Below are 26,018 nucleotides of genomic sequence, written 5' to 3' on the forward strand. Positions count from 1 at the left end.
GATATTTGGATAGGGTCGATGTTTATTTGCGAAACAAGTAGTGAAAAGCAGGTTTGGGTCTGTGCAAGCTGCTTGTGTTTTTATAGTTATGTTCAAATATTTAATTTTGTTAACTTCTCATATATCAGTCCAATATCGACAAGAACTGCAGGACTTGATTTCCATTCATAACCTATTTATACATTTAATTAAAATCTCTTGCTGAATACGCTTTGGTAAATCACTTTCTTTTTCAAGTCAGTGGATAAGAATATAGAATTAAGTGCACGCTTTAATTAAGTTGCTAAATAAATAACTCAACAAATACGGTGTTTGACTGTAGGAAAACATTTGATTGCTATAAATATTTGACGGAAATGTTTGCATAGTTGTTGTTGCATTTGTGTAACATTTAAAGAAACTACTAGCTAGCATAGTTTTTGTGCTCTGTGCTAGTGCTACACAATATTTTTCTGAAATTGTGTAGACATTATGCACTGCCAGAGGCAAAAAATGCTACTTTTACGAGCTCAATCTTGCAAAGCCTGTACGAAGGTAGGAAGGCGCTCCTACTTGGAACAAATATTCTAGCTTTGGCCTACCTGGCCATCACGTTACAATTTAGCTTTGAAAGCGAGTTTTGCAACAAAAATAAATTGATATCAAATTAAATAAATAGTAACGACAAGAAATGAATAAGAAAGAAATCCAAAAGAGAGAGGGGTACTGAAGTTAGTAGGGTCAACTGTGGGAAATTTTTTTTCTCATTAAAACGTTCGGTGAAAGTTGGCCCGTTAAGAAGGAAGACCCACATAACTGAGCGACCTTCTCTCCGTATAAAAAAATAGCGCAATGCTAATCTTAATCCTATATGCATGCAAAATATAAATTGATTCAATCCTTGATGCTTACTATGGTTTTTGTTTGTGTCAAGTTTAAGACAGAAGCTCACACATTTCTGGAAAAAATCTTGAAAAACCATCAAATTTTGTTTGTTTCTTTGTTTAGTTAGTGACTGTGTGCGTTCTTATATATATATTTTTTCATTTTTCTGTTTTGACCCTGTGTATTTTTACTGCACATGGGGTTGGTTAAGTTGCTCATCTTATCTCATATCATATCATCATTTCATATCAACTTGTTCGTGCTTTAGACAGCCGCGGCTACAGCCTGGCGAAGTTTGAGTGAAAAAAAAATTCAGTCAGACAAAACCCAAATTACACATGCACCCAAAACGTTAGTGACAATAAATATTATAATTTTGTGGTTCAGGGTCGAGACTCAGAACTTACGAAATCATGCACACGCTCCCGTGCCGGTCCGATTGACTTCTACAAAATTGAGACTAAGACAATCTAAAAGAAGAGAAACCGTGAACCTTCCAGAACATTTCTCAAAAGAAAGTCCAGAATACAGAGCATTGAATACAGCTAACAAATCTTTTTCACAGGGAAATATGAAAAGCCAGTATCGATGGGCGGCAGTTGTCATTGTGCGTCTTGGGTGTAGCTAATTCCACTGTGCACACAGTACTGGATCGCACAGGGCGCGGTAAACGAATCTAATATATTTTAAGCGTCCATTCGAGTCACGTTCGATGGCTTCGTACGGTGTTCATTTTCAGCTAAACCATTTTAATATTTCTGTATCATGAGTAACCGACGAGGAAAAGCAGACGGCCTGCGAAAGTGACGGTGGTAAACTCACCGGCCCAAAATTTAAAGCAGTTAAATAGTTAAATAATTTAAAAGTACCAGACGACAGGAAAACTTTAGAAAAACATTCTGTGACCTTTCTCTAAAGATTCGCAGAACCAATTTATATACCTGGCTAATGAGAAAGAGTATGGAACAGAGTTTTCTTTTATTAGGAAACACTGCGAACAATGAATGAAACGAGATTGAGATAGTTATGGATGGTTCATTTCAATGGTTTATTAAAACAGGAAAAATTTTGCAAAAAGTTCGGTTCTATTACAAAATATAGTTATGTAATTATTGAAAAAAAATAAAAACAAATGGTTGGCATATATATCAAGGCTAATTAGGCATATTAACAAGGAAGTGAATTGAAATAATAAAAGAAATTAACATGATGTAATTAAAGAAAAAGGAGTAAAGGAATAATTCTCTAGAGGCTCTGATTCCCTTATTAACTGTAGACTTCAAATTCTTAATATAGAAAGCCTCAAGAAACGCCAATTGCGACCAATTGTCACTCCGAACAATGACCAGTGACCCTCTACGTTGAAGACGGCAAAGAACGTGACAGTTATACAGTAGTTCATTTTGAAACCAGTTTGCGGATGTCGATTGTAAACCATATACTGATTCTTATCTACAGACAAATATAAGTGATAGTATTTCCTCCTCACAATATGACTGGGGGAGGAAAGTAAAAACGTGCAATGCATGCAACTACTGATTACTCGGGCTGAAAGGCGGACCGAGTTAAGGTTTCGGTAGCATTATCAAATTCTTTTTTCTCTTTGGGGTCGCGATGGGCCGAGAGATAAGACTTCGGGCCACGAGTTATTGCTCTCAGTCTCGTTTTTTGTACTCGGCTTGTACGAGTTACGTTTTCTGTCGTGTTATCAAATTCTTTAAATTCTCGGTGGCGTTCTTTGTTTTCGGGCCGTGAGGAATGTTTACAATATCCGTGCCAGACAAGCAAGGCATGAAAGTCATGAACAAAACATGCGAGGCATGCGAGGCATGAACAACCCCAACATAAACTGCTAACCGTTAAGCTAACCGGGGAGCTATTTAAGTGCTATTTAGGCTAACTGGAGTGCTCTTTAGGCTAACCGGAGTGTTCTTTAGGCTCACTTGAGTGTCTCAAGGTTAATTTTGTTTATCCGAAAATGTGGCAACTAAATCAGTCTATGACCTCGCGGGCCAAGCTGTGTAAGATAGATAAAGAAGTCTCACCGGTTTACTATAGAAAAACAATCAATGTAGAAACTGTTTCTGTCTTCAAATGAAAGGTGAGTAACAAATGCTTTCCCCTGAATTTCAGCGAAACATTGAAAACCGTACAAGGATATAAACGTACGCGTGATGCGTAACGTTACTCTAGATCAGGGAGGGGGAGGGGGGGGGGGTACTTAACAGATGCTTGGGTAGGGAGGTGCGGCCCAGGCGTTCAAACCCTGACCCTGTTTAAGACATTAAGACACAATTCTCCGATTTCCCTGTCCCGTTTAAGAGAGAATTCAAAATTTTCAGGCCCTTTCTATGACATTTAACCCAAAATCACACCCTGTTTAAGACTAGAATGAAATAAGAATACACTAGTTTCTTACTGTATTTTAATGCATTGGCAATCACAATCTGTTTAGGCCATTAGGTCATGTAGGGATACCCTGTTTAGACAGAAAGTGATGAAATAGATACCCCGTTCAAGACAAAACACCCTGAAAACCATACCCTATTGGGCCGCACGTCCCCGTTAAGGTCACATAAGGGTGTACCCCCCGGGTCTAGATCATACCGAAAATTACGATCCGTCATTGACCCGGCGTCACATACATATTAGGACCGTACAAATGGTTTCTGTCTCTAAACGAAAGGTGAAGACGTAAGGATTAAAGCCCGGGGATTATAATAAGCATTCGTATGACAAATGTCGTTTTCCCCTGTATTTCATTCTGACTGCAAGAAATGCAATTCTATCTGGTTGGTTACTTATTGCCTCACTATATCTCTGTATCTATCTATTTGGTAGCCTGCGAACAAGCTCTCTTGGGGGTGCGGGGCGGGAGGGGGAAAGTGGATCCACCCCCAAGAGAAAGAGAGTGCGGGGCGGGAGGGGAAAAGTGGATCCACCCCCAAGAGAGCTTGCTCGCGAGCTATATCTATTTTGGGGGATTGGCGATGCTGGAGGTTATCACTGTTAAAAGATTGTAGGCTTTACGCACCACACAGTCAAATATGGCCCGAGTATAAGCTGGAAACAGCTTCTTGTTTTAAAATAGCCCAGACGCGTCGGTGTAACTCTTTTGTTTTTGTTTTTTTTTTTGTACACAGTAACGTCGGTGTAACTCACCAAGTGAAGATATTTCAAGATCCGCAAAAGCGTAAGAATACCTCAAGACATAACAAGTAACATTACAGTTTCCGAAAAAATTGAATAAATTTGGTGGTAAAAAGAAGATTGATTAAGCATCTATTTCTCTTCTTTTCCATAGCCCAGACGCGTCGGTGTAACTCACCAAATGAAGATATCTCAAGATCCGCAAAAGCGTAAGAATACCTCAAGACATAACAAGTAACAGTACAGTTTCCGAAAAAATTGAATAAATTTGGTGGTAAAAAGAAGATTGATTAAAGCATCTATTTCTCTTCTTTTCCATCGGACAATCAATTCGATCGATTCAGACCGTCTATAATTTATATCTACTAGAACCGCAATGCATTCAATTGAATTAAATATCATTATTAAATTATCTCCAAGATAGTCATATCCCTAATAGTAAAACTCACCGTTGCGCATGCGCTGGTTTGAGATGATTATGGAATCGAATCCCGTTATGTCTTTTGCGCTTGTTTATAAAAAAAATTGCCTTCATCCTGTACATTGACGATGTCACCAAAAATAACTTTGTTTTCATGTCTCAGCACTAAGCACTCACAGTGAGATGAGACTATCCCAGCAGCAGAACATGCACAAACGATTACACGGAACATCTGTTATAATTCTATTCTGAGCTTGGTCAGACGTTTTTGATAATGATCGCAAAAGTCTTGAAACGAGCGATGAACTTTAAAAAAGGACCCTCCATTCACACACATATATAATATTGATAGCTTTACCATTAATAATATCACCATGATTTTTCTGCTACCTCAACTCGCGAGTCGTTACCTGTCAAAACTGCGCAAAACATTCCAAGATTCGAAGCATCCAGTTGTTTGTTTATTTTGGCCCGATTGCGCCTCGCGTGCTGGTCGAGACCATAACTCGACCAAAATAGCGTGATATGTCACCGTGGGTCTCAACACGGTTCGACCTGGTGTAGGTAACACAAAAAATTGGTCATGTCAACCCCCACATATTTACCTATAGTTTAAAATTAATTGATTTGACAACAGTCAAAGTCAACGTATTTATATGAGTTCTCATATCACTTAATATCACAAGCTTTCAACTCGCAGCCTGTATCAGAGACTTCAACTGCTTTATTCTCTTCCTCAACAAGGTAAGTGGATCAATTTCTTATTTTTTTTATTGCTGTTTCCCTCCTAGGAAACAATGCATTTGTTAGTTATTCAGTGATTTTGTGTGTAGCTTCCAGGTCGTCCATAGTTCAGGTTTGTCTCTCTTAGAAAATAACCAAAAAAGGGTTACCTGTATGCATCATGGCCGACAGTAAAGATATGCAATGTTGTTTAAGGATACCGTTGTTTTGCTCAGTCGCTCTCATTTTTCATCACGAAAGAGAAAAAACCTATAGAGCTACACGGCTTGACCAAGAACGCCTACGACTCGGTGAAAGAAGCCGTTATGTGAACTAAAAGTAAGCTGAGGCCCTAAATGTTCAGGTTACTGCAGAAGATTGCACAAATTAAGGCGCCACAACGGAACGAAATGATAACTGTAAAATTTGGCAGTCACAAAGTCAACGGTCAGTGTTGTACAAGGAACGCACCTTTAAAAATCTGTTAAATTGTGAAACAAATTTCGCTATGAGTGTGCGGCTCGGTTCTCCAAACCCCGATGCTATTTCAGACCAGAACATTGAATTTTCCGGTAACCTTTTTGAGACTAGGCCTCTAAACTTCATACCCATTTTCAGACCTAGTCGTTGTAAACTCCACACCTGCCAGTGTGTTCAGATTTGTAGACGAAAATGATTAAAATGTATATTTTATTTCAGACCAAAACGGCTCAGAAATGGAAACTTATTAAATGTAAACTGATTCCTAGAAATTCTTAAACTTCAATGTTTAGCTTTATTTTACTCTATTATTTTCACTCCTCGCCGCAAGCCTAAATATTTTTTTCATTTTCTTGTATTACATTTTTGCTTCATAGAAAATGAGTTTTTAGTATTTTCGGTAATTTAACTTTTCAATGAGGAAAAGTAACACCTCTAGAAACTTATCTTAAAAAAAACTTATTACTTCCTTTACAAGTGTTTTCAGCTGTGAAATTGGAAATGATGTAGCCGTTCTTTAATGAACGTTTGTTTTGGGCTCGTGCTCGCTCGCACCTTGAAGCCGAACTTCGCATAACAATTAGGTTAGCGAACTTCATTAAAATCCAACTTCGCTCGCGCACTTCAGTTTACACCTCTATAGGTTCTTTATTGTCAACTCAATCGTTTTCAGTTGAATTTTTACTTTTCTTTTAACCTTAAACTAAAATCTGTTTCGACCGATCTTAGTAAAACTTGGTTACTTTCAGGCTAGTGATTAGAATTGCTGGAATCCAGCCTTTCAGATATCTTCAGTTTGCCAAATTTTTGCACGAATAAAGAAACCTTACCTAATGTCGTATTCTTTTCCCTTTCCGGCTCATAGCAGCTGAAGACACCTAGTTTTCGCATGACAGTAATATTTGCCTTTGGGAAAAACCAATTAACTTTAACTCTCAACATAAATAGAGCTGCTTTGTAAACCATAATCAGTGGTAGATACTTGGTCCGGAGCTTTGAGGACGACAACTCTTGAGCTGAATTAAACCTTGAAGTTGGAAACCTATCCTTGTATCCCTAAAATCTGTCCCTTAACAGAAACCATACCCTTTGGCGTCGCACATACCTATATAGGTTATATAGGAGAGTACCTCCTTTCTGCTTGGAAACTCGCGTTACTTAAGGGCCATGCCAGGGAATGCAGACTACAAAACGCGTTTGACTGATTTTGTCTCAGAGGCTACTTTCATCTCTTTCAAGCGATTTGAAGCAACGTTGACATTCCTCTTTGAAATGACTTGAAAGTTTTAGATTCTAAGTTACGCTTAGTTAAATGTTCCCTACTAGCTGAGGGCTTACCCTCTGCTAGATATTTTATTAATACGTTAATAATAATAATTCATTCATTCATTCATTCATTCATTCATTCATTCATTCATTCATTCATTCATTCATTCATTCATTCATTCATTCATTCATTCATTCATTCATTCATTCATTCATTCATTCATTCATTCATTCATTCATTCATTCATTCATTCATTCATTCGTTCGTTCGTTCGTTCGTTCGTTCGTTCGTTCGTTCGTTCGTTCGTTCGTTCGTTCGTTCAGTCAGTCATTCATTCATTCATTCTTGAAAGAGTTAAAACGGTTGAAATGGTTTGAATAGGAATATAAAAGCGGAATATGACGGAATTACAAGCGAAACGAATGAGGCTTTTAAAAGAAGACCGAAGACAAACTTACAGAGTTTGCGACAGTTGGAGAAAGGAAAAAAAATGGATGAACTTCCAGTTCTGATACCTAATGCTTCGAACTCGAACATAAACAACAAAAACTACACTTATCTGTATGCGCTTTTTTAAATGATACTGTAGTATATTGTAGTATATTGCGCTATATTGCACCATATGAACAATTATTCTAAATTTAAGCGCGCGTTGGATACAAATTAAAAACTGAGATGATAAGTAGGCAACGAGGCGCGCAGCACTGAGTTGGCTGTAATCATTTCTTATCCAACAAGCGAGAGTGGAATAATTGTTTTAAAAAAAAAAGAAAACAAAAAATCCGTAAATCTTGTGATTTAGAGGTATTTTCTTTTCCCCCGGACGCTTACTCTTACCATATTTCTGGGGCATGATATAACGGCTCATATGCCAAGGCCAGGCCTAACCAATCAAAACTCTGAAAATGCGTAACGAATCCAATGAGTCAGTTTTTAATAATTAACTTTAGGTTTTTATTCCGTTTAGTTTTCTAAAACTTGACGGACAGTTGCACTGGTAAATTGCAACTTTTTCTTTGTGAATCAGTTCCACTGTCTACGTTGTATTGTTTTGTACATGTAGTTTCTGTTTGTATGCCAATAAACAAACCAAACAATAAAAGAAAAACTTACTGCTTCGAAACTCGCGTTACAAAATTGTTTGATTTGTTTGGTGAAGTGCCCTAATAGGTTTTACAACAGCAATTGCACCTTAGTTGCAATTTACACGTGGCAATCATAGAGGTGAAAATGGATATCACAGTTGAAAGCGTACAATTACAAACTAATGGCTTGACCCAATCATTTTGAATAGAAATTATTTTAATTGGTCCGTACCTATTGTCTGCTGATTTTGATGTATTTGAAATCAATCATTTATTGTACGTAGCTGAAGCAGCTTTCAAGTTCTGTATCATTTGCATTTTTTAAATACAACATACCGGTCCTTTTGTTGTAGGTTTATAAATAACAAATATATAGATGGTTGGTCATAGAACTAATATGAAAATCAAATCGATCCGTATGCTTGCATTTTGACACAGAATCCATCCCTTGCTCTTTTTCAGTCGTAATAGGAACCATTTGCAATGGAAACATTCAAAGTGTCAATGTTTATCCTAATTTTGAGCTGCTTGGTGCTTCGAGGCTTCTCTAAGCCATTGGACCTGCAAGGTGGTATAAACGATAAATCCTCAGCAAAAAGATTTTCCTGGGATTTTTTAACAGGTAAATGTACGCTAGCGCTGATCCCCAAAAACCTAGTCACAAGATGTGACTACAGGTTAAGTGCATTGTGCGAACAACTTCGATTAGGAAAGGGATCATGACAAAATAAAAACTTCTACTTGTTGTTTAAAGTTTTTCACTTTATATTGAATTTCGAAATTGATTTCCTATCCGTGCGATTTATAGACTGCAAAAGTTATTTTTGGCCTGAATTTGGGAAGAAATTAAACAAAATAGAGTTTTAAAAGAACCATGCGAAATTTGGCTCCTACTGCCTTAATCGTAAAATTCATTTGTCAAACATTGAACATCCACAGAGTATTTTGGACAAGAATATATGCATTAATTTTAAACTGCGCTAACTTCTTACATACATCGATTTGGACTCAAAAGAATCCAGTTTTGAGAGTATTGACTGGCAAATCCTGACACAGTTTGACAATTTTATCTTTCCATGTGGGCGTTCAGCTTAAGCTTTTTTGTAATATTTTAAAAATTATACGTAGGGTGCTCAGAATCCGAGTTTGATTCTGGTGTACAATCAAAATGGCAAAATTCCAGCCTATTTAATGTAAGGCGATCTAGGTCTCTTTTTCTCTTTCTTGTTTAGATATGGCAAGATTCAGTCGGGAGCCATGTCGGGACATTGAAGACCAATACCATTGTTTTCACATGGCTGTAGAAGAAGAATCATGTGACACCAAAGGACACTTGTGTCGTTGGACCTGTGCTCTGTGTTAAGTTTAATTAGGTTGCAGCTGACAACGCAACCGAGGTTCAGATCATGTTGTTAAACTGATGTCGGAAACAATAAATAAAGAAAGCAAACTGTGACCCTATATATTCAGTTGTTACTGATATAAGATGCTCAGGCCTGTATGCATGGGTTGGTCAAACTCAGGACGAGGAGCGAGACATGGTTCATTTACTCACAGGAAAACAAAGCCTATTTATAAGAGTACGGGTAGTATGAAGTTAAAATTCGATCGAAAATCAAACACCAGATTTCCCTCGAAAACTTGCAATAATGATAATAGGCTGAAAATGCTCACCTAGTGTTTTCTTGCTGTGTTTTCATCGCTTCCCCGAGCTCCCGAAAGCCGTTTTGAGCGGTTTCTCTCTGCGGCTGGTCCACGTCAGCATTAATAAGTGTACTAAGTAATTGGCAAAATTTGATCCTTCACAGGGAGGCGAGCACTTCAAAAACCTCGCTTAAATATGTTTGAAACTCAAGCACACACACTTACCTGCTTCATAATATTTCAAGAAGGATGTGTATTTTTGTTTCATTTGAGAAAAAGTTCATATTTTGAGTCACAGCCAAACAAAACAAAAATTGAAGTCAAATCCGGCGCCATTTATTTTCGCGGACAAGCCGTGTCGCTAAAATGTGCTGCCAAATTGACGGAAGGCACAAGTAGTAAAATTTGCCGTACAGGGGGACTCCACGTGTAACCTTTGGGTCGCAACAAACCACACACACCTCCTCCCGAGTAAGTGCAGTTTTATACCAATTAGTAGGAAATTAAAAGTTTCGCAAAAGCGTCCAAAACAAACGTTTTAATGAGAAAAACAACGGCCCTCAGCGCGTGCGTTAATCTGACTTTGGGGCATTTCTTTGCCGTTCTCGGCAAAACACTGAGTAACGTGAAACGGCCAAACTCAAGGTTTTGGGGAGAACGTGACGACAAGACAAAACAAAATTGAAGGAGAATTTCAATAATACCTTTTTAGTATATCTTTTACATAAATTACTTTTATTACGCGGGATGCCCTGGGGGCAGACCGCGTTGGGGTTTCGGTTGCGTTTCGTTTTCATTGTAGTCACAAATGTGCACATTAATTTATTCATTAACCTGGATTAAACCTTCTTCTTCCCTAGAACGGATATAAATTTTTTTCCAATTGTCTTCAGCAAAGACTGAAAAAACAGTATCCATTTTCTGTAGGTCTTAGTGGGGACTAGAAAAGTAAATTTTTTGTCCACCCATGGCCAAGACTTCCACAAATGAAAATCAAAATGGCTGACATTTTTGTTTACGAGTAAACTTTAAAGACTTCAATATGATGTTTTATGAAAGAACGGTAAATCGATAGAAAAACTTCCAAGGAGCGCTCCGGCGACAGTTAGAAAAGTGGAGATTCAAGAGTTCGCGGCGAAGAAATTACGCTTCGACGACATCGCAAATCGGTCACAAATTATCACTGGTGTGATGGATGAAGTCGAACATGCTCGAGCACCACCCCACAAAATATTAGAGACTTGATTGTCAATTTTCACTGAAATACTATTTCGATGAATCGAATCCTCGTGCTCCTGACAGTTTTTTGATGAAAAAAGCATTCTTACGTAAACTGACACATTTTCTTCGCGAACGGATCAAATTTCCCTCAATTGGGATTGCACGCAGGCTAAGACGCCCACTCTCTCGCATCTCGTGCTTTAAAAGAACACCTAATGTCACTTGAAGATTTCAGGATCAAGTAAAATGTTCAAACAAAGAATATTACAAAAAGTGTTTCGCTTAACCTGAAACATCTTTGAATACTGGGCGCTTTTTAAATGCTCCTGAATTTTCCAGCCAAAACTTGATATAAATATGTTCCATGTTATATCAGTTGAGGTTTTTGTGGTTACTGATTAATTTATATATCTGGAAAATAAACTTGTTACGTTTAGTTTGTGTGGTTTATCCTCTATAAATATTCATATTTTGGCACTTAGCCACATGGCAATAACTAGTTTGTCCCCGACAGTGATACAAAGCTGTGTAAAGTAAGAGGCCTATTGGCGGCCTTGAGTCGAACGGGTATATTAGAACGGAGTGAGTCATTAATGTGTCACTTTGATGAAACAGGAAGAAGTGTTACTCTTTCTACCAAACCCGTTCTGTTATCATTTTTTGGAGGCAGTACAAGTAACACTTGTAATACTGAACTGAGTGTTTACAATTACATTTTTATTTATTTGTACGTTTAAACAGATTGTGACTGTGGGTAACCATTCAAATGCTTACATCAACCAAGCACCGAAACGTCCCGCGTGAACGCCTCCGAGCGTCTTGTTATTATTAGAACATAGGAATGCGCATCGAATAACTGTGATTATTTTCCATCTACTCAGGAACACTTGGTCAAATATTAATTTCAGGAAGGACATTTAAAAGCGCTTTCAGTTTCCAGATTGCGATCTCATTTACAGCTCTCTGTGACCGATACGAACTCAGTTGCATTCATTACCTGAAAAAAGTATCATTTAACAATTATTCGCCGAAGGCGAAGTAAATATATTCACCAATATTTAATTACTGAGCCTGAGGCGTATAATTGTTTTAGTATAACTACTCAGGTGATTATCAGAGAAAAACAAGGACCGTCCGAAAAATGTCGATTTTGTTTGTTTGTTTGTGTCAAATTGTCACGCGTCAATGAACAGAGACGCACAGTCTGCCGATCACATGCTCAATCGAAATCACATGCATGCGCAATCGATAAACTCACATGCCTCAAGCAGAATGTCAGTATTCTTTAACTGCCGCTTCATTGAGACGAAGCATTGACCTCTGTGAATGAATGTTGGGTTTCTCTGACCCGTTTACCAAAATAGATGGAGATGAAACAGGTTGTTTGGTCTAAAACTCGAGGATCACAAGTGTTAGCGATGGCGCTTTATCGCATAATTTCTTGTTGATGGCTTCGCCGGTTAATGGACTTTTGTAAATCGCCCTCTGAGATAAGCTGCTTCAGGTAGGAATTTATTCCTTTATTGGCTTCACTAAACAAGTACATGGTTGTCGCAGATGAAAATTGTTTTTGTTGTGAGGCGGTGACTTTAGATGGTGGTCGAGAGCCGTTCTAACCGACAACAAACTGTTTTCAGATTATTAAAACTGCCGTCTTTTCTCCTCACTGAAATGTAAAACTTAGAGACATTTATTCATCTCGTTTACTTCCATGCTTTCAAATTCTGTCTTAAATTCGTTTTGTTGGTCAAATCAGTCTGTTAAATAAAGAAAATCTTGGACGAATATAACTTAATTTGTTGTTTTCATTTTAAGCCATCGACATCGAAAACATTTCCACTGCAATTTACAAGGTCTTTTTAGATTTACAATTAGCATAATTTTCATCTCTTGCCTTCGAAAAGTATCACCCGGACTTAGCTGCTTCTTTAGTGCCTTTCGGAATTGCATTTTCGTTCATCCTATTTACTCCTCAGAAACATTAACAAATTTCAAAAGAGGCCATTTTGAAAATTGGTGCTTTATAGAAGGATATGACGCAATTCTCGACCAATCAGAACAACATAATCTCTATAATCACCTAAGTAATTAGACTAATAATAACATATTACCTATTGCCTCGGGCGTACTAATGGTTTAGTTACATTATAAGCTTAGTTCTGTGCTTCGTAAGGCATTTTCACCTAGCCATGCTTATCATTATGATCAAATGATCATCTATTTTACTTTTAGTCTCATATCGAATTTAAAAAAGGACGGTGAAGCTATTACCAGGTAAATTTACGATAATTACTTCAGAAAGACTGAGTTTTTTTCTTTTCTTTATAAATCAAAGATGTCAGTCGACGATTGTCTTTGAGTCCGGTACTTCTGTAGAAAATTTGGCACGCTGACCACTTCACAGGGTACTTAGCGTTTACAGAAAAAAAAATTTCCAAACTATTTCAAAATCATCTTTTTTCACTGAAACTCCTGATATACCCAGGCTATGCCAATTTAATGTGCGCTTTTAATTCTTTTTTATCGTGTTATCGTGACCAGACTAATTGAGTTTCAAAGTACATGTGAAAGCGTTATAAGCGTAGATAATTTTGTATTTTTGGACAGAGACTTATGTATGTATTTACAAGAATAAAGTGTGACAGCATTTAAAAGATACAAGGACAAGTGCTCAATGCCAAATGAATATCCTGAAACTCCGTGACGAGTTCATTGTCCCGTTGTCAATCAGTTTGAATGTGCGGCTGGGGCAACATGGCGGTTACGCCATTTCTCTGCCAAGAGACTGCAGAGAAACTCGATGAACTCACAAAGCGTCAGAACACTGCAGCCAAGAAGCAGACCCATGTTACCTCCAACCTCGCCTGTCAGAGAACAACAACAGAAAAACAGAGTTTCTACGTTACCATTTTTCAACTATGTCATGCTTCACAGTGATTCAGATAGTGAAACAGCCCTTGTACATGACTGAAGAAAACTCTCCCTTAACAAGCCTAATCATAATCACGATTGTTGTCATTTGCAAAAATGTCAGGATAACCTCAACTCATGAAAAAGGGTCATACCGAGTGGGTTTGGTGTTAACTACCAACTTTAATTTCTAAACGCTTCTGTACTTTATAACAAAATAAATTTTCGGCATGCAATGCAGAACACAAAACATACCAAACAAAGAAGTCGAGCCATATGCTGGTATCTGTTTCTGCTCCTCGTAACTCAATGACTTAAATCCAATTTGAAGGTACAATAAGTTTTCTCTGCAACTCATAAAAAGAACAAGGAGTGTAAGGTAAGCCTTTAAAATACGCTACTCGATAGCTCAGCAAGGACCTTGTTTAGATCACGGGTGTGTAACATGAAAACATTAAGAATTCCGAATTCTTGTACACATCCAGATCTAGAAACATAGCCCTTAGTATCCATTTAAATATACTGTAGTATATTAATGGTGAAAAGCGGAAGGATTTGAGATACTTGTTCACAGAAGGTAACTTTTTTTGAACGACCAATGGTAAGATACGTAGGTAAATATGGCGCACTGGAGCTCTTCCACAGGCCACCCACCCGCGCGACACCTTAACTAGAATGTTTGTATAGCAAAAAACCGGTGTTCATATTAGATCACAATTACAGTCAATTTTAATCTTTTCAAGAGCGATTGAGGGTATTACAGTTGCTATCGTTGCGGTTCTTGTCCTCATTTTCGTATCTTTCTTTGCAAGAAAATGTCCAGGTTTTCCTGTAACTATTTATTGCCCCGTATGAGTAAACGGTACTTACAGTAAAAATACACAGTGTTTATATATACCAGAACACCAACTTGATTTGCCAAAAGTGAGTGTTCACGTAGGTGATGGGTAATGATGACTTTTCAGCAAGTATTCGCGAGCGTAGGTGACGGGTAGTGATAACGTCATCAAAACACTCACCATTTTTTTGAATTATATAAATTAAAAGAAGACCCAAGGGTAAAAGGAATGCTAAATAGCATCTAAGAGAGCTAGAAGAATTTACTGTTCAAGTACGGACTTGTCTTTTGACAAAGCCTAGAGGATTTGCTATCACTCGAAACCTTAGTGTTGTCCCCACAGCACGAGAAGCAACAGACAATTTATTGGAAATCTGTTACCATTCTTATCTGTACATTTAACGGGAAAAATACAGACAAGAGAGCAAGGTTTTTCTTTGCATCTCGTACCAGTTAATGCACCTGGAGGCGGTTTTGAATACTCCAGGAAGCCATAGGGAATGCCGGATTCAAAATGCCAAAACAGAAGGGAAAGTAAGAACTCAGTGCGATGCCAAAGCTGCTTTACTCGGGATGCTAATGTGACATTACAATGGTTTTGGGTGTTGCGAGTCACTGTCATTAACATCAAGGGAAGGAACAGAAAGAAGTGTTCCAACAGATTGATTAGAGCGTTGCTTTTACAAAATCAAGAGTACCTTTGCTCCGATATGTCGCGATACCAACTATATAATGAAGATGTCCACCAATCTGGAAATTTGGAGTAAGATATTTCCACCTTGTACTTCGTGATAGAGCAAGGGGTGGGGCAATCACATTTGGTATATTCTGCAAACACATCAAGTGATTAGGAATGTGCTCCAAAAAAACTGAATCAAATGTGAGATCCGTTAGAGATGCAAAACATAATAAACACAATCAGAAGATTGACAAGATTGACTCAAATAAAATCCTGGTGAGTTTGTTTGCAAACGAGGGACAGCCTGATAGATCATAAACTCTCCGTGTTTGTTGTTATCTGTTGTTGAATCAGAATTTCACGTGCAATTTGAAGATTGTAAGTAAAGAACCAGAGCTTAGTCACTAAAGAGACGATACAGACGAACAATTAAAAAAAGAGGGAGCTTTGGCTACCTGTAGAAAATTTTGCAAGGAAAATGTTTTCTTGATCGACAGTTGCGAAAACATCATGGAGAATAAGTTTTACGGATTTTTCCAGCGAATTTCGTTCTTTAACGTTGAAATCTTTGACTTGCCAAAATAAATCTGTCGTTTGGCTTGACTAACAGTGTTTTAGTCAGCGAAGTGTGAATGGTAATGAGTTCCATAACTAAGGCTGTTTTACATAACAGCGGATGCGCGCTCGCCTAATGTCTTTAATATGATGGTCAAAGGTATAGCTAACAGCCAATGATTCGGTGATCCAAGATTGTTTCAAAAAAGGAAGCATCCTTGGAATTTAACGAATCTGGCAGCTCTACCCTGGATCCAACCGCTGTCCTTTTTCGGACATAACTCCTCAAATCACTAGTGATATGAGAGAACGAAGGGACAACTTCCTTATTTAATAAGAATTTTTGCATTTTATTTCCCCCGTGTTTTAATACTTAGATGGCACTTCCAACCAATGTAGCTACCTAAAAATGTCTTCAAACCGCTGTGACCCAAAGCTTCCATCTCGCGCACTAACAACGACTCGAAGAGCGCGAATTACGAGCCATGATTAATGGACCCTGAAAAGCAATTAGCTAAGTGAATACTGAGCCGCAAGGGGAAAAAATTGATACTTAACCACGCCGTTAGTCCTAAAACAAAGCGATTGTTTGGGTTCCATTGTAAAGACCACAAAGTCTGTGATAAAGTAAGCCATTGGTGAAGCTCTTTTAACCAAGTTTGAATTATTCACTTGTCCTACTTGAGTAGCCATCTACTGAATTAACGATCTACTCGAAGAATACATAAGGCTCTTGACGACATCGACATCATTCCTGTGTCGAAAGGACCGTTCTCTTTATTAACAACGAAAAAAGTAACCCAAGGGTCGCTATCTGGAATATTAATATTTATATTTCATTCACCGACGTTGTCGTTCCTGTTACGTATTCACACTCAATTGACGTATAAAACCAATAAAAGATGTTTTTTGTCAAAGAACACACAACAGCGTAAGAAGATGGCGAACCCGGCAGAAGACCACGCAGACCACTTGCTTTTTAAATGATAATTTAGGACAATTAGCGCATGTATGCAAACAACTGTCATATTATATTAATGATAAGGTTAACTAACAAAGACTTGCATTACCTGATGCATAAATGATGCAGCAATTGGTATTTTTCTGCAAGCAACCACTTACATCCTTCGCTCCTAAATTGATCAATTAATCATAAAAGAAGAAGAAGAAGAAGAAGAAGAAGAAGAAGAAGAAGAAGAAGAAGAAGAAGAAGAAGAAGAAGAAGAAGAAGAAGAAGAAGAAAACAATTAAGGAATAAGTCTGATGTACAAAAAGTCATAGTTTGATTTGCATTTTATCATGGGTTTAGTTTGGAATTTCCAGCCTTGAAAGCGCCACAACAGTGTGCGGCATTCTTTTATCGAACATTCCAGTTTCGTCTTCTATGGACGGTTTTTTGGAAACAAAAACCAACCAACCAAACAAACAAATAAACAAACGGAAACAACATCAAGCAATCTCCAGATTCCTTTCCATCCATTCAAGATGTTGGATACTGCTCAGTTAAGTGATTCGTACAAACATTTCCATTTCTATGAATGGCTGAATAATGGACTTCAGACCTACCGCTGTAACCAGGCATTCGACAGCCACAGGCCTTGACAATTTTTTCGGAGACACACTCGTTGATGCATCCTTCAGTGGTATATTTGGAATAACCTTTCAAGGTCATTGCGTTGCAGTCGGTACCATAAGGACTTTCAAGGTTTTCAAACTGGAAGTAAAACGTATCTGTAATCAGAAATCGTTAAATATATCTGCTTCTATCGGTAAAAAAAGTGTAACCTAACATGAAAGAGTAAAGAGACTAAAGCTGGGAAATTCTTTTTGAACAGCTTAATTCTGCACTTGAGTAGCCGCCTAGTATCTACTCGTCGCGAACGGTTGCTTCTAGCGCAGAGAGGGTTCTGCAGCTGTTACAACATGTCGAGAGGCGAAGAAAGCGATCCATATCGTCAGCTGCAGTACACAAGCGACGGATCGAGGTATGATTTGAGTATAATTACTGCATGACTGTGTTATTGTGTAATCAAAGGCAATGAAATGTTATTTATCTTTCGAAACCTTGCTTCAGATAAATATCTGAATATATATTGAAGCATAAGGAGATCGATAAATTTAAAGGAAAAGGGGTTTTTGGGACTACGGAGGAAAAAACTCGATCGGGGCTCGTAACCAAAGAAATTTGCTTGCGTATAAGGATGTGCCTTAAAATTTCTAATAAATTCTTTATTCATTATTTTTCAGCCAAAATGCTTGCCTTTTTACCAGTACGATAACCGACACTTTCGCAGTTATCTAGCTGCTAGGCATTTCCTTATACATAACATATTCAGAGAAATATAATTAATGATTGTATGTTCTATGAGGTAGCTCTGTAATATGAAACAATTTGAAAATTTTTGAAAATGGGAGGAAACGTGAAATAAAGTTGTTGTTGTTGTCGCTTTCATCGTGAGCTTACGCAGCGTTTAGTCAAATATGGCCCGAGTTTAAGCTGCTACCAGCTTATTGTTAAATGATAAAATGACCGTTTTACCCTGGTCTTTTCTGTAGGATAGCTCGTGAAATCCCTACTTTTTTGCACACCTCCGTCCTGAAAACGTACCCCTTTCGGATGAAGCCTCTCCGTATACTAGTCCATTATATAGCCTGCGAACACAGACTTATTTCCGACTGTCGCTTCTCTCCGCAGCCGGAAACAGGTCTGTGTTCGCAGGCTATCCATTTTTGGGTGTACCACCCAGGACGAATTGTCACCGTGCACTCCATATTGAACACTAAGACAAAGATTAACAAAACTTAACGTACCCTCTGTTCTGACACTCCAATGGAAGCGTATGTTCCTGGTGATACTTTGAAACCATCCAGCTCCTTAAAGAATTCCCCCTGTTTGTGAATTGATAATGAGAATCCTTGAGAAAACTTTCCAATCGTGTGATCTTTATCTTTTACGTCAAGCAGCATATTAAGTCCATTGGCAATCCCGCTTGAAGAGGCGATTTTGAGGCTTCGATTGTTTTCTCCTGAGTTATAGGTGTAGCAAGCACCAGTTTCAGTGATTACAGGATAAAAATCAGACCAACTGCAAGTTTGGGTCCAGCCAAAGTAACAAAAAGAAATGTTGCCCAACATATCGTTTAAATCTTGGCTGTAATATCGAAAGAAATCTTCCATGTTGAAATTAACCGCTGATTTGTCAGCTGCTTCTCGTAAATCATCCCTCCTCTCTGCAGTGCAGTTGTGGATAGTCGTTGCATCGTATTCATAACCAATATAAGTGCAGCAGCACAACATGGCTAACCCACAAGGCATGTTATCCATCTGCTTCTGTCGTAGATCTTTAGTTGCTTCACATACGCTCAGATTTAAACCTTGAGCTGCGAACTCAGGATCATCGTCCCACCTCATAACTTTAGCTTTGCTAAATACGTTGTTGGGACAGATGCTTACTGCTGGAAAAGTCATATTCTTCACGTACTGTCTGGTTATCGTTGTGGCAACCGGATAACTGAAATATTTGTCAAAGGCGCCATAAACGGTGAAAATGAAATACGAGCCAGAGGTCAGCAGTAAGATAGACCAAAGCATGCGCAAGAAAGGCTTCTTTGTGGAAACTACATTTCGTATACCGTGCAGAGTTGTGTTTTCCAAAAATTCTTTCCACTTCCCTGAAGTTTCGTGGTATACATCTTTGTCTTCTTCGTTTTTGTCGTTGTCCATATTTATCTACCTTTCTGGAGAAATAAGGGTCTGTCAGTGTAAAAGCCACTACAAAACATCACATAAAATTTTGTGCCACAACTCAGTTAAGGAGGCTCGTAATAACCTTTCTGGCCTTGAAGTGGATTTTTCCAAATTAAAATTGCGCATAAAAGCCATGATTTTATTTCCCCAATACTATAATACCTTTTCAACCTATAATCAAGTTTGGTTTCCAAGTAACAGCTGTTACCATAGTAACGGTAACGCTAAGCCTTTCTAGCTAGACACTTACCAACGGAAATTTCAGAATTTGAACTACTAAACCTAGACAGCTTGTTGCCGGGCAAAATTAGATAAAAACTGTAAGAGTGAATAAAGAATTAATTTTTACTGGCTGATTTTAGTTATTGCATTTTACGTTGAACTCTAAAGAAAAATAAAACCTATCACTTTCTCGTTTCTACTAAAGGTCTTTTAGCATAGAAAAACATTTTAAGTGCATATTGAGCTTCTCTTACGTGGCGCGACTCAGAGTTGTTTGGGTTTTAAAACATCTCAAATATAGCGCCATGAAATAAGTCGAATAGCTCGCAATTTGCATAATTCGAGATATTTCAAAACTGCCTTTACAGATTTTACTTTTAATTTGTGAGTCGTTAGAATAGTAGTTGTTTTTGACGTTCGAGAAAGTTTTATGCTTAAATGGGAAGTATCGCGCGAATTTGATGTCATTTCAAAACCCCAAAACATTTGTCTGTCAATAGGAACAAAAAACTGTTGTCTAGTTTTGTTACAAAAACAGTGCAATAAAACTGTCGATTAGTGTCGTTTTTTAAGTTTACGCATTTTTGTTTCCAAAACGCGCTAGAACAGATCACGAGCTGTTCCTTTCAAGAATTGGGTTGATTTCTTTCTTCAAGTTGTCCTAGAATTATTTTGTAGCTAAGTGAAGGTCTTATTTCACCATTTTTAACAATAGAGGTCAAAAACCCCATGACACCTGTCCTTTAAGAAACATTTCAGGTGCTAGTTAAGAAGGATGGAAGTCGGTCAAGTTTCAGTCATTATTTACCTTCTGAGAACAAGAGTTTTATTCTCTTGCTTCTGGTCTATTTGACTGCCATTCATTAGAATTATAAATTATAATTGTGTGTAGTCTTGCAAAAGCGAAAACTATCTACACAAAGTGTCACATAATGTAACAGTAGACTAATAGGATAGACTGTCAGGAATCGTATCAAAATTAGATGGAGATCTTTATTTCGTACTTCTACTGTTTCATATATTCATATTCATTTACTACAGTTTTTATTGTTTTTATTATAAGATGTTTTATTGTAAGGTGTGAATAATAAACTCGTGATTGGACACAATGTGTGTCACGAGAATAGCAGTCAGTGAAATAGACAAACAGACCACGAAACACAAATTTAAACTCATGATCAAAGCGGTGAAGAGAACAACGACTGAAACTTGACAGACTTTGAACCTTCATATCTAACACAAACTTGCTCGAACGTCAAAAACATTATTCGAACGGATTACAATTAAAAAGAAAAATTTGTAAGGGCCATATTAATTTGAAAAGATCCACTCCAAGGTCAGAAAAACTGTTGTGAGCCACCTTAAAGGCATTTAATAGTAAATATCTGGATAAAAAAGTATTAAATAGTCTTTTCTGTTATATAGTCACGCGACCGAATTTTCCTTTTTCATGTTCGAAATCCGAAACAACAGACCATGATAAAATTATCAAAATGACCGAGGCCTCTGGAGCTTAAGAGGAGGCATTTATGACAATTTTTGAAAATTTGAAAGGAATTGTATAGAAAAAAGGATTTTGCTCTCCAGCGGCGTTCTCACGGGAATCTCTTTTAGAACATTCAAGTCCCTTCATAAAAACTCTTTAGCACTAAGGGACTTAAACTTGCTCTTCATTACATTTACACCTTTGTGTTTGGTCATCATCATCATTATCATAGTTAACATCAGAAATCTATCTCAAACATTAATATAATAATAATAATAATAATAATAATAATAATAATAATAATAATAATAATAATAATAATAATAATAATAATAATAATAATAATAAATAAAATCTTTCTTTATTATAATATTCCAAGCAAAATTGATATTTACAAGTTAAAAGTAGAAAAAAGAGCTATTAAAACTATTAAATATTAAGCTATTAAAATTCATTTCGATTAAAAGAAAGCGACTATTTCCAAGCACAACAGAGCTATTTTCAAGCACAATATTTTAACAATAGTAAGACTAAAATTTTGATGAAATAAAAAAAGTTGTTAAAAAGATCCTAAAATACTAATTTACAACGTCACGCCATCATTCACTTTCTAAAATTAGCGGAGACACGCTTGGCTAGCGTTTAAGCGGCAGTCATCAATGAAATCCCCAAATGGAATTTTGTGAAAAGGTGTCCTGGAGCCTCTTACGCATGTGTGTACCGACCTTAAAATCTCAAAAGAAAGCAATGTTCTAATCCAAGTGATAGTAATGTGATAAGGTTCCTCATTCTTTTCTGAGAGCTTCTCGGCTAGGCGTTTGAGAAAGCAATTGCAGTCGGCTCCCATCCCACCATTGGTTCCAAAAACTAGGGGAGTGAAAGATCCCATTTCAACGTCCAGCACCCTCTGTTGGTACTTCCGCTTTTTCTCCTCTTCTTGCTCTTTGCTTTTCCCTGGTTACACTTGGAGTTAACATGCGTTACTCTGACATCGAAAAATGCTGTAACTCCTCGAGACCAAAAGCCCCCTGCCTTCATGTCCAGTCTTGCCTCCGGACTTGTCACCGCGCTTCTGAGGTTGAATTGCTCATTGTCGAGAGGTTGTAGTTGTGGTTCGACTTCAACGTTGGTGCAAACCTTACCAAGAAAAGAGGTAAGTAGGTTGCGGACGCCATCATGTCTCTGCGCCACGAACCCTCCCTTTTTGCATGACAGGGCATGGCAGACGGTATACTTCTCCCCACAAACACACTTGCTTGGTAAATCAGACAGGGGAAAATTATACCTTAAACGCAGAGAGTCTCTGAATTCTTGTTTATTCAGCACTAAGCCTTGATCGACAAGAGGTACTGCGGTAAGCCACGAGCTCGCACCCTTGTCTCTCGATTGGTTAACTGACCGCAGCAGATCCGAGGGTAGAGTGGAATCAATACTTTCCATTCTCGATTTCACTGACGCAATTTTTGAAGCTTGATGTTGTCTTTTTAACTCCTCCGTGGACCTCTCGCCTGCCACCATGAAAGTGCTCTGTTTGGTGATGGAATCTACGTGCGATGCTGTTATTGTCGTAGAAGCAGCAAACTGCTGTGGAGCTTCAAACCGTAAGTCAGGTACGCCAAGCCCTCCTTGAGCGGGTGTCGAAGTAAAAAGCTGACGCAGATTGCTAGGGAGGGGCTCCGTTTGACCGAATAGTGTTGGGAGGAGTAAGTCGTCAATCGCCTCTTGAATAGGGTCAACGTAATCTTCAAACGACTCTATTGTGCGCATGAAATAGGTAAACTTGGATTTGTAACCCTTCGTGAAAACAGTGTAGGCTGCGTGAGGCTGGCTCCTTGCTATCTCAGATAGGGCTTCGAGTTCTCCTTTCCATCCAAGGACCTTTTCCCGACAATATTGATAATAATAATTAATAAAAATTAATAATAATAATAATAATAATAATAATAATAATAATTATTATTATTATTATTATAATAATAATAATAATAATATTTATAATATTATTATTTATACTAATATTATAAGTATTATAATATTTAATATTTTTCATTGTTCAGTAGTTCTATTTTTTCGATCAATTAATGTTTTGGTAAATTTAAGGTGATGTTTTCAATAAGAATGCCTCTTGAATTAAATTAAATGCAAATTTTTATAACGGTAATCGCAAGAGGAAAAGAAAAGACCATTATAATATTTTAGTTAAAATTAATAGAGTAAAGTTAATAAAGTAATATTGCCTATTGGAGAAGATATACAGTTATAAAAAACTTGTTAACGTAAGGTAGTGAGTGTATATTAAATTTGCAATGCTTCTCTTCACATTCAAGTTAATTTTTATTTGAAGCCCAGGTATTGTACATTCATGAAAAATTTATATAATTTGGCATGTTTTGGCAGATGACAATGTTTACAGTCAAAAGGCACCATATCAATTAAAGTTTTCGAATCCCTAGGAAAGTAAGTTTTAACATTAATTTACTCAGTAGATCAACATATGTGAATAAATTTATACATCTTCTGGTCCGTATGTGGACGTAACCGCCTTTTTTTATTCGTAAAAGAGAGATGAATAAAATATACAATTTCCTCAAGAAAGCCTGAAACGTCGTGTTGTAACTTCATGCAGTTGAATTGAACTGGCATGATGTCTCTAATTTTCTCACCTTTAGAAATTGTTTGAGTTAAGAAACTCGCCGATTCTGATTTCGAAATCAAGTCTCAAATATCTCGTATTATCTTTGATAATTCAGGTGTTCAGGAACGGGGGAAAAAAGTTATGCCATTCCATGGGTAACTGTGTTATTTTTAATTTGGAAAACATCGTGTACCTTAATGAAGAGTATTGTACAAATTCCTTGTTTATTTAGTTCACTTGGCGCCGTTTGAGAAAAGATTTGTCGATGCAAACTGCAAACATTTAACAGCTTCGAGGAACAAAACATTGAAATAAACTGCTTGGCTTTCATAAATCCCTAAATCTCTCATTTGAGAACATGAAATACAGTTCGGAATGAGCTCCGTTTTTGTGGAAAGAACGAGAGATTGTGGATGCATATTTTTTTTTTGCCAAATTGTCTATTTTGGAATCTGGTCTACACGGTGAACTGAACCCGTACGTCACTGTAGGCCTTTGCCTACCGCTAAAGCAACTTTTCGACGTAGAAAAACACTGGAAAAAGCAACTTATTTTGCCTTTCAGACAACAACAGACTGGTGTTTGTGTAGGTTTTCACTTGGACTGACTACTAAATGTATGTTTCATTTGGCCGACTTCCTGATCAAGGTTTTGTAACGGTAAATAAACATACAAATCTACATAGCTTACCTGAAAAAAGGGAACAGAGGTGGTCCTGAATATTATGCTACGTCTTTAACTCGCGATTGAGCTACAGATCTCGACCAGATATCATCCGCGAAACAACTCAATTTACCGAAGCAGTGGGTAGCATTGATAGACAATAGCAAAATTAACGAAACGTGAATTATTTTTTTATGTTTACTTTTTGATGTGCATCCGCGCTGTTAATGATTTTATAATTTACACAAAATTTGAAACCCCCCAATAATTGTAAGTGTTTGCGTGTACAACACCCCAAATACTCTCTCTGGACTTTTTGATTATTATTTCATCGATCACTACGTCGTTTCACAGGAACGAGGTAGCCAAACTTTATATCAGAAGATCCTAAGGTAGATTAGGACTATAAAGAAAGTTTAAAACTTTCAAATAAATATAATAAGTTAAAAAAATAAAATATAGAAAAATCCATGTTGTTTTCTTTGTATGAGTTGAATAATCTTAGGTGATGTACCGGGGAGCGGATATTAATATTTCAAACCACACCTGCCATCCCTTTTATTGTTTAATAAAAACGCTCTACAATTTTAATTTGAAAAATTTAGTATTTGTGCATTCAGCAGCTTTATGACTGACAAGTTATAATGACAGCGTGATTTCTAATTAGATAAGTCACTTTTTTAAAGAAACTTAATAAATGAGAGATCTTCGCAGTTATGTACGCAAAGAATCAGCTGCGAAGAGAAAACCCGAAAACATTCAGGTTTGAACAGGATTCGAACCCATGACCCTGCGATACCGCGTTATTGTTGGCGCCAATACTCAACCAATTGGTAGCTAGACCAACTGAGCTATCAAGTCAAATGGGAGCTGGCCATTTAAATAAACACGTGATGTTCGTCCGTATACTGAAGTGAAAACATGCCTTAAAATCTTATGAAATTCGTATCTTTGAAAGACAATCGCTAGTTGTTTTAGGCAGCTGCGTAGTTGCCTCGGCATAATAGACTGCATAGCTGGCGGCATGTTGGGCGTAGAGAAGCCGCGAGGGGAACGGGGAAAGGGCGATATGAAATCCTCGCTCATGGCGCGGACCTGGGGCGGGGACTCTCATATGAAAGGGGAGGAGATGCTCATCGGATATTTTCAATAAAACCCTTAAAGGAGACCAATCTGGGCATGGCCCAAACGTTTTTGACCCCCTAAAAGAGACCATTTTAAACACGGACAAATAAAAAATACAGTAACTTTTCGCGTGCAACCCTAAACGAGACCCTCACGGCTAAATATAATGGTGTTTCGCCCAGAGCACCCCAAGTGAGACCATCATCCGAAATTTACACCCCTAAGCGAGACGACGAGCATCCCCGCCCCTTTCATATGAGAGTCCCCCCCGGGGAGGCGCGGACAACACCGCCAGCTACGGAG

General features: G+C 37.6%; 1 protein-coding gene and 1 long non-coding RNA gene across 3 annotated transcripts; one reads left to right on the forward strand and one right to left on the reverse strand.

Annotated features, from left to right (window-relative positions):
- The first annotated feature begins 4,807 nt into the window (after positions 1-4,807).
- LOC146489697 (uncharacterized) lies at positions 4,808-9,451 on the forward strand. Its single transcript, XR_014863561.1, has 3 exons — positions 4,808-5,179; positions 8,453-8,612; positions 9,223-9,451. It is a non-coding gene; the product is annotated as an uncharacterized LOC146489697 (long non-coding RNA).
- A 2,153-nt stretch (positions 9,452-11,604) lies between these two features.
- On the reverse strand, positions 11,605-24,724 carry LOC146489698 (acid-sensing ion channel 1-like). 2 transcript variants are annotated; one of them, XM_085104456.1, is made up of 7 exons: positions 24,618-24,724; positions 18,649-19,574; positions 17,404-17,551; positions 16,908-16,970; positions 15,302-15,431; positions 14,021-14,112; positions 11,605-13,719 (listed from the first exon to the last, which is right to left on the reverse strand). In XM_085104456.1, exons 2-7 carry the CDS (start codon positions 19,558-19,560, stop codon positions 13,583-13,585), a joined length of 1,482 nt encoding a protein of 493 aa, XP_084960582.1. In that variant the 5' UTR covers positions 19,561-19,574; positions 24,618-24,724; the 3' UTR covers positions 11,605-13,582. The 2 variants fall into 2 exon arrangements, with proteins under 2 accessions (XP_084960582.1, XP_084960589.1); XM_085104463.1 differs by having other exon boundaries at positions 18,649-19,566; positions 24,609-24,671.
- Positions 24,725-26,018: the final 1,294 nt, after the last annotated feature.

Source organism: Pavona decussata, unplaced genomic scaffold (assembly GCF_977016875.1).
Source record: "Pavona decussata unplaced genomic scaffold, jaPavDecu1.1 SCAFFOLD_4, whole genome shotgun sequence".
Taxonomy (NCBI): Eukaryota; Metazoa; Cnidaria; class Anthozoa; order Scleractinia; family Agariciidae; genus Pavona; species Pavona decussata.